A 9,200-nucleotide genomic window follows, 5' to 3' on the forward strand; every position below is an offset into this window, starting at 1 on the left:
GGGTTAATTAAATCCTCATCATTTCCATTATTCTCATGACCTTAATATTTGAGTCAGGAGTGACACTGTAAGGAGAAATTAGATGCTAGTCAGTCTTAGGGGTTAAAGGGTTAAATTGATAAAGTTACTGGAGTATTTATGAGAATACAAAGGTTTGCATTATTATACGATTAAGAGTATCTCCTTTTTTCTTTTCTTTAAATATATTTATTTTGGCATGTTAAACCACAATATTTTTGTCAAAGGCCTTACAAGAAATTTCCAAAAATTTAAGCTCAGAAAACACTTCTTTTCCAAGGTCACACATTTGTTTAAAAGTCTCTTGAATTGACTAACTAATCACCTTTGAAGAACTAACCGCGTTCGAAACCTAAAAACTGTCACACTTTGCTTGGCTTGTTCACTGAACTTATGACTTAAAAAAATAAATTGGAGTTTTTTAACTTCGGAACTCTTATAAAGAAATACTCTACACGCTGTCTCGTTTCAAATTAATAAACTTAGATGTCTGATAAGCATTTTACAGAAATGCTTTCCTCTGTGTATCGATCCGAGTTGTCCTTGGCAGATGGCGTCCTCTTTTTACAGGCTTGTTATTAAATAGTTGTGAGCTTTACTAAATCTAGTTCATTCTGCTACAGAGGTTTTATCAAAGTCATGGCTCTTAAGGTGCGCTAGGCACCGGCCAATTTCCAAAATCAAATGTCACGTTGTCGCCCATGATCATAAATGGCGCCCATTGAGAAACTTTGTCAAAGCCGTTATTTCTCATCCACTTCCTGGCCTTGTGGAGAGACTCACTGGCGCTTTCACCGCGGAACAAATGTTTGTAGAAACAAGTCATGAACTGCTCTGTGGCTATGTCATCCAGCTTCCATCGTGCCGCTAACACTGAACGAGCTCCGGATCCCAAGAACGCTCGGGCAATTCCAATAACTCCCTCGGTTCTAATCTGTCCACGAGCACTGTGACAACAACTAAGCACCACCAGTTTAGCTCGCAACCGAGTTTTTGAAATATCTGCCATCGTCAAAAGATACTCTTCTTCTCGAGGAAAAGGTGGGAGTAGGGTAGGGTGCCTAGGAGAAAGAGCAATCTCCCCTCTTTCAGGATCTCCATGCGCAGCAATGTGTATCAGGCTCACTGAATTTATCGCTTGGAGTACAGAATACTTTGTAGCGGACTCTCCTATCAAAGGCGTTACGCCAAGAAGTGTTCCAATCATCTCTGCTTCCTTTCTTGCACACGGCAATGGTATCATATTTCTGCAGCTTCCCTCGTAAATCACCTTTCCAACCACAGGGTCACCCACTACCAGTGCCCCGGTCTGACTGTGATAGTCTGGAGGACTGTCTTGAACAAGCTTTAGAGTCGTGAGAGAGGGAACCAACCGAATCCTGCAGGTCTCTGATAAATACTTGCCTCCTTCGTCAGCCAAGGCTGCAAATGGCACTTGGTACATACAGGAATCAGGGACAATTATGATCTCGGGCTGCTTCAGTAAACTGGCCACGGGAGCAATGATTATGTTGTTACACAAGTGAAGACTTGTTTTGAAATCTTCGGTATCACAGTTATGCAGCCCTGATCGGTTGTTGCGGCGAAGTGACATCTGTTCTTTAAAAAACTCATCTACCTCAGGGACTATTCCGGTCACCTTGTTTGGGTCCAGGTTCACTTTCTTTTCTGAAAAAAGAATAGCTCCCGTTGCTTTTATTATCCAAAACCGTACCTCATCTCCACCGACCGAAATGTACAGGCATGCACAGTCTGCTTCTTTTCTGATGATCCCTTGAATGCCACACCAAGACTGTGGATCGCTTGAGATCTGCTTTTGAACAGAGTACCGAGCTGTCATCAAGTCGGCCAGGCCTCTTGCCCTTCTCAGCTCTTCGACGTAAAGGGCGTCTTCAGGCTTTCTAGTGGAAGAAAGCAACCTACTTAACAACTTGTAGGGAAAGGTGCCGTACTCTTCTAAAAGAGATATTTGCAACTCATCGTTTTCTTTAAGAAAACCTCTCAAAGTTTCGAACTTTTGAATGACTTGAAAAAGATACGAAGAAGCTTCCTCAAGATGACCTTTTGACATCATTAACACCGATAGATCACAAAGGCACCAAAACTCGTTCAAGTTGTGTCCAATATCCCTACTTAATAGGAGAGCTTGCTTAAGGTATTCTTCGGCTATGTCATTTTTACCAAGAGACTGGTAATACAATCCTAACTTCTGGTAGCTGGCTACTATTATTTCTCTATGACCGATGTCCATACAAATTGTAAGGGCTTTCTCGCAATATTCTTGAACCTTGTCATATTCACCACGCTTAAGAGAAATTGAACCAAGGTGTATGTAGTCTACTGCTTCTCCAATTCTATCATCGATACCCTTTCTAACTTCCATTGCCTTCTTAAGAAAGTCGTCAGCCTTTGCATACAAGCCGAATAAGAGAAACGTTGATGTAAGGTTTCTATAGCTTGTTGCTTCTCCATCTCTGTCACCAATTTCTATTCTGATAGCGAGTGCTTTTTCTTGATATTCTCGGGCCTTGTCATATTGACCGAGTGACAGGAACAAAGTTCCTAGGTTTCCGTAGCTTGATGCTTCTCCACCCCTGTCACCAATTTCTATTGTGATAGCGAGTGCTTTTTCTTGATATTCTCGGACCTTGTCATATTGACCGAGTGACTGGAACAAAGCTCCTAGGTTTCCGTAGCTTGTTGCTTCTCCATCCCTGTCACCAATTTCTATTCTGATAGCGAGTGCTTTCTCTTGATATTCTCGGGCCTTGTCATATTGACCGAGTGACTGGAACAAAGCTCCTAGGTTTCCGTAGCTTGATGCTTCTCCATCCCTGTCACCAATTTCTATTCTGATAGCGAGTGCTTTCTCTTGATATTCTCGGGCCTTGTCATATTGACCCTGTGATTGGAACAAAGTTCCTAGGTTTCCGTAGCTTTTTGCTTCTCCATCCCTGTCACCAATTTCTATTTTGATAGCGAGTGCTTTCTCTTGATATTCTCGGACCTTGTCATATTGACCGAGTGATTGGAAGCAAGTTCCTAGGTTTCCGTAGCTTGTTGCTTCTCCATCCCTGTCACCAATTTCTATTCTGATAGCGAGTGCTTTCTCTTGATATTCTCGGGCCTTGTCATATTGACCCAGTGACTGGAACAAAGTTCCTAGGTTTCCGTAGCTTCTTGCTTCTCCATACCTGTCACCAATTTCTATTTTGATAGCGAGTGCTTTCTCTTGATATTCTCGGGCCTTGTCATATTGAGCGAGTGAATGGAACAAAGTTCCTAGGTTTCCGTAGCTTTTTGCTTCTCCATCTCTGTCACCAATTTCTATTCTGAGAGCGAGTGCTTTCTCTTGATATTCTCGGGCCTTGTCATATTGAGCGAGTGAATGGAACAAAGTTCCTAGGTTTCCGTAGCTTGTTGCTTCTCCATTCCTGTCACCAATTTCTATTCTGATAGCGAGTGCTTTCTCTTGATATTCTCGGGCCTTGTCATATTGACCGAGTGATTGGAAGCAAGTTCCTAGGTTTCCGTAGCTTGTTGCTTCTCCATACCTGTCACCAATTTCTATTTTGATAGCGAGTGCTTTCTCTTGATATTCTCGGGCCTTGTCATATTGACCCAGTGACTGGAACAAAGTTCCTAGGTTTCCGTAGCTTGTTGCTTCTCCATCCCTGTCACCAATTTCTATTTTGATAGCGAGGGCTTTCACTTTATATTCTCGGGCCTTGTCATATTGACCGAGTGATTGGAAGCAAGCGCCTAGGTTTCCGTAGCTTGTTGCTTCTCCATCCCTGTCACCAATTTCTATTCTGATAGCGAGTGCTTTCTCTTGATATTCTCGGGCCTTGTCATATTGAGCGAGTGACTGGAACAAAGTTCCTAGGTTTCCGTAGCTTGTTGCTTCTCCACCTCTGTCACCAATTTCTATTCTGATAGCGAGTGCTTTTTCTTGATATTCTCGGGCCTTGTCATATTGACCGAGTAATCGGAACAAAGTTCCTAGGTTACCGTAGCTTGATGCTTCTCCATCCCTGTCACAAATTTCTAATCTGATAGCGAGTGCTTTCTCTTCATACTCTCGGGCCTTGTCATATTGACCCAGTGATTGGAACAAAGCTCCTAGGTTTCCGTAGCTTTTTGCCTCTCCATACCTGCCACCAATTTCTATTTTGATAGCGAGTGCTTTCTCTTGATATTCTCGGGCCTTGTCATATTGACCGAGTGATTGGAAGCAAGTTCCTAGGCTTCCGTAGCTTGTTGCTTCTCCATCTCTGTCACCAATTTCTATTCTGATAGCGAGTGCTTTTTCTTGATATTCTCGGGCCTTGTCATATTGACCGAGTGATCTGAAGCAAGTTCCTAGGTTTCCGTAGCTTGTTGCTTCTCCATCTCTGTCACCAATTTCTATTCTGATAGCGAGTGCTTTCTCTTGATATTCTCGGGCCTTGTCATATTGACCGAGTGACTGGAACAAAGCTCCTAGGTTTCCGTAGCTTCTTGCTTCTCCATCCCTGTCACCAATTTCTATTTTGATAGCGAGTGCTTTCTCTTGATATTCTCGGGCCTTGTCATATTGACCGAGTAATTGGAAGCAAGCTCCTAGGTTTCCGTAGCTTGATGCTTCTCCATCCCTGTCACCAATTTCTATTCTGATAGCGAGTGCTTTCTCTTGATATTCTCGGGCCTTGTCATATTGAGCGAGTGAATGGAACAAAGTTCCTAGGTTTCCGTAGCTTGTTGCTTGTCCATCACTGTCACCAATTTCTATTTCGATAGCGAGTGCTTTCTCTTGATATTCTCGGGCCTTGTCATATTGACTATGCAATTGGAACATTTGTCCGAGCTTTGCGTAACACAGTGCCTGGCCATGTATATTTCCCATCGTTTTCATGATGTTGATTGCTGACTCGTAAAATTTCCAGGCCAGCATTAATTTGCCTCGTACCTGAAGTATTTTTGCCAGTTTTAAATGTAGCCATCCTTTTTCAGCTGTGTCATTAGAATCCAGGTATAGGAGGAGTTCCCTGAGGTATTTTTCTGTACTTGTGTAATCCTTTATATAATCGTAAGCACAGATTATTGCCAAGTAGATGGCACAGAATATTAAGTTTGCCAATGAACTATTGATAGCCTGCGCCTGACTGTGTAATATAATCAAACATTCCTTGTATACCTCGATGGCTTGCAACACGCGACCAGTTTTGCCAAGGAACTCGGCGACCACTATACCTTTGAAGATAGCTGATATAGCTTCTTCTATGCTGTCCATCTTGACCCTGTTTCTTCTCAGTTTGAAAAAAAAAAAGGAGAAATTAGTGAAAACTTATACACAGACTGTTTATCTTTAAATTTCATCCCAATTTCACCCAATTTCATCCGTTGCCAGAACGCAACGGGTAACTTAAACCCACCCCACGGGTCTTATACCCACCCCAATTATCCATTACTATTGGAAAGTGAAACTTCCGGTAAATTCCGAGTAATCAGAACTACCTGACATCAGAACAAAAAAATCACTGGTTCTTTGAAGGAAGTTTTGGACGCCATGAAAATGGTAAGTTACCCGTTGCGTCTGGCGAATAATTATTTGACGACTCAGGAGACAAACAATCACTCGATACCAACATTTATATACATTCATGATATCTTCCTGAGCTAGCCATTTTAATATTTAATAAATAAAAACTAAGGAGATCGCCTGGCGCAATCTTCCGTTGAGTGACAACTTTAATTTTCAAATCGTTTCCAGTTCTGCTGTAGGAAACAAGGAACAATGCTCTTAACAAAACCGATTTACTCGGCTCTCAAGAGAGCTCGTGTCGCATCATACTGCTGACTGCTAATTCGAAACTGCCCAGCCCATATCTTAATAGGCTTTAATAATAATCGCATTTCCTTGCAACAAGCTCGCGTTTCTAGAAATTAAATCAGAGAGTAGGTTTTCTTTGATCTGCTTCCTAAATATATATTATGACTCACAGGTTTTGCATGTGTTCAGAAAATGTTCTATATAAGCTACCTTTCTGTAAAGTCCTGTATTCTATGGAGTGGTTGTTATAATTGCCCGTACATAATCGATACGAACTTTATTTGATAATCTTGCATTTTGATTGTGAAAATCCTTGAAAAAGTGCATTATTTGTCGACGTTTTTGGAAAAGTGATGTAAGGTATCGAAATATAAACAATGATCTCTTTTCCTTTATATATCTCACTCAATGGAAGAAGCCATAGCTTCTTTTTAAAGGGGGGAGGGAAGCAGTGAGATTTCTGTATGCTGTTATTGTTGTTATTCTTATGATAATTTTTTTGAAGCTTTCGTAACGATGCTAGTGTTGTTTGGATTTCTACAACAGTCAGCATTGATGCAAATTGCCTTTTGAAGTTAGAGACGTTCGTTATTCATTTTCATGAGGGTAAAAGGACTTGTATAAGATCTTCCGAAGGAAGTCAACTTTTTACTGGAAAAAAGTAGAAGATCACCATGGTATAAAGTCAAGAATTTATAAAAATTATATTTTTTGTCTCTTGTCACGCCATCAAACTGAAAGTAAACGGACAGAGTCGGCTTAAAGCCAAGAACCATCGAGGAAATTTATACCAATGTGGCTATGTCTTTCTTTCGAAGTCAGTTATTTCCCACTGAATAGGCGATCGCCCAAATTTCGGACAAAATTTGATGGGGCGTAGTTTGAGGAGGCCAGTTTTTTACCTTCTTATAGACTACAAATGTAATGACCGTAAAGTAAATGAATATTGTTTCTTTTCGACATAAAAATGATACGTTACGCGTTGCGTTCTTGCAAAGACTTATTTGACGACTCAGGAGAGAAACAATCACTCGATACCAAGATTTTTATACATTCATGATATCTTCCTGAGCCAGCCATTTAAATATTTAGGAAAAGCATTGGAGGTCATGTTTATGGCCGGCGAAAAGTTTCATTTTTCATACGTTTTTTTCCTTTCGGGATAAAACGTCATTACTCTTGTGTGCCGTAATATTTTTAATTTTGGATTTTATAGCGTCAAGCAAAAAATTAAGGATATCGCCCGGCGCAATCATCCGTTTAGTGTTAGACAAAAATTTAATTTTCAAATCGTTTCCAGTTCTGCTGTATTCGCTGTGAACGGCCTGCACATCACGGGTCATAAACGGAAACCTAAGAACTTTGTTCCGATCAGTTGGTCAATATGACAAGGCCCGAGAATATTAGGATAAAACACTCGCTATCAGAATAGAAATTGGCGACAGGGATGGAGAAGCAACAAGCTAGCACAAATAGCTTACCGTTTCAAGACAGAAGCTCCAATTCAGTACTGTAACAAGTCTTGGTTGTAATTTTGGGTTAAGAACCCAACAGTTCTTGCAAAACAATGTGTACTGAGACCAGATGTTACCTGTAACAAAAATTAATTGTTTCATTTTTGCATGCTCACAATTGTCATCGGTAAAAAAGTTAGACTTACAAAACCGAAATATATTTTCATCAAATAGCGCCGCATTAAGAGTAGGATAACAAATATCCGTCTGTCCTTATCTTTCCTTCATTGGAAAAAACAAAATGAATTTCATTTAAGATTTTGTGAAGGACATTCGGAATTCATATTTTTCACATAACGGTTGGAATTCTGCGCAAGGTTGGTGCGTTAGTAGATTGCCCTTCGGCTAACTCGGAGGATATCGGAATTTAATCTTCAAAGAAGGTAGCTTGAAAGAAATCATCATGTCCAGTGTCGGTTAAAATACCAGTTAATTCGTCGAATTTAGTCAATGTTTGGTAGGTCTAAGTGGGCTTAAAAACTTTTAACCGACTTTGCCGTATATGAATTTCTTTCAATTTCTATTGCACATGTCAGAATTCTCTTCCGCCAAGTCATTTATCACATCATTCATAACAGGACGAGGTTTGGAGTAGTTTTAAAAACCGATGTTCTAATCATGATGGATGTGAATCATGTGTTTTCACAGACAGTACTTACCACAATCTGTAGCCTTCAGTGCTCTGTTTCGAAAATAACTTTAACCATCTCTTTTCGTCCTTAAAGTTTTTTTTTCAACACACGTCATACGTCAGTCATATCAGGCAGCTAATAAAATGTGGTTGTCTGTTCCTGTTCGGCTGTAGGTTCCATAGACATTCTCTTCCCCAGGCCCGCTGAACGTAACGGCCAAACGTAAGCGCCAGTGGAAAAGGTCCTTTAAGTATTATCAATTACTTATTAATTTTGTCCGCTTGTCGTTGGCCGATTTACGTAAGGTTTTTATTAGACCAAGCGCTGGACAATCTTTTATTTGTGGAGCCGTCAGTCTAATGTATGCACCGAGCCCCTTTTCATTGACATTTCCCTTGGCGTGGAAACTGCGAGAAACTATCCAACATGAACATGGAAATATTCTCCACCGTCAGATATGAATTAATTAAAAAGCGGTAAGCTTAAGAGCCAAGCGAGGAAAACGAATAAACTCGCTCCAAGGGCAACTGCAGAAGAATCAAGGAAGTAAATTAATTTGTTTGTTTTCATATTAAGAGGCGATCTCTGTAAGAGCGGTCCAAAGGCATTTCGCATCGGAACAAAGTTTTCCCTCAAATTTTGCCCAATAAAGTATCTTTGGTAGCTAGTAAATAAAAACATATTAGTTTCTTGAGATCTGTTTGTTAAAACAAAATTTTTTCAGCTCTCAAAAGACAAAGCTGCAAAAGGCCCTTTTTTGACCTCATGCGACATGGAAAATTTCAAAAGTTGAAAAGCCCGGTCCTCGTATCACACCGCATGCAGCAAAAAAATATTTTGCATATATCACACATAAACTGTGTGATATATAAAGCGTATAAAGCGCATTTCAATTTTGATATTCGTTCATTCAGAGGTTCGTCATAATTTATTTAAAGACACTCGTTAGTCGACAGCTTTCTGAAATTGGTCAAAAGTATTCTCTCTTTCTTGGTTGATATTGCTCAAGTCCAGACCAGACCATTGAAAACTCCGCTTGGTTTCTTCTAATAAGATGTTTGGTAGCAGAAAAATATAAATACATCTTGCACCTATTAATTTTTTTTGCCGTGGTGACTTCAAACTATGAGCGATTTTGCTAGCGTGACAGCCGATTATGCAAATTAGTTCATTGAGCAAACTCCGACCGTTTTATATAGGTAGCTCCATAAATCTCAGATTTTA

General features: G+C 40.3%; 2 protein-coding genes across 2 annotated transcripts; both read right to left on the reverse strand.

Annotated features, from left to right (window-relative positions):
* Positions 1–664: 664 nt before the first annotated feature.
* Positions 665–2,401, reverse strand: LOC136277805 (tetratricopeptide repeat protein 28-like). The gene has a single exon (XM_066160509.1). It carries the CDS (start codon positions 2,399–2,401, stop codon positions 665–667), a length of 1,737 nt encoding a protein of 578 aa, XP_066016606.1.
* Positions 2,402–2,695: 294 nt separating this feature from the next.
* LOC136277806 (tetratricopeptide repeat protein 28-like) lies at positions 2,696–5,290 on the reverse strand (the record flags this gene model as incomplete). Its single annotated transcript, XM_066160510.1, has 3 exons — positions 4,173–5,290; positions 3,386–4,052; positions 2,696–3,265 (listed from the first exon to the last, which is right to left on the reverse strand). Coding segments are annotated over exons 1-3 (2,355 nt in total), but the record flags the coding sequence as incomplete, so codon positions are not given.
* Between the last annotated feature and the right edge of the window lie 3,910 nt (positions 5,291–9,200).

This window comes from Pocillopora verrucosa, chromosome 13, assembly GCF_036669915.1.
Source record: "Pocillopora verrucosa isolate sample1 chromosome 13, ASM3666991v2, whole genome shotgun sequence".
NCBI lineage: Eukaryota > Metazoa > Cnidaria > Anthozoa > Scleractinia > Pocilloporidae > Pocillopora > Pocillopora verrucosa.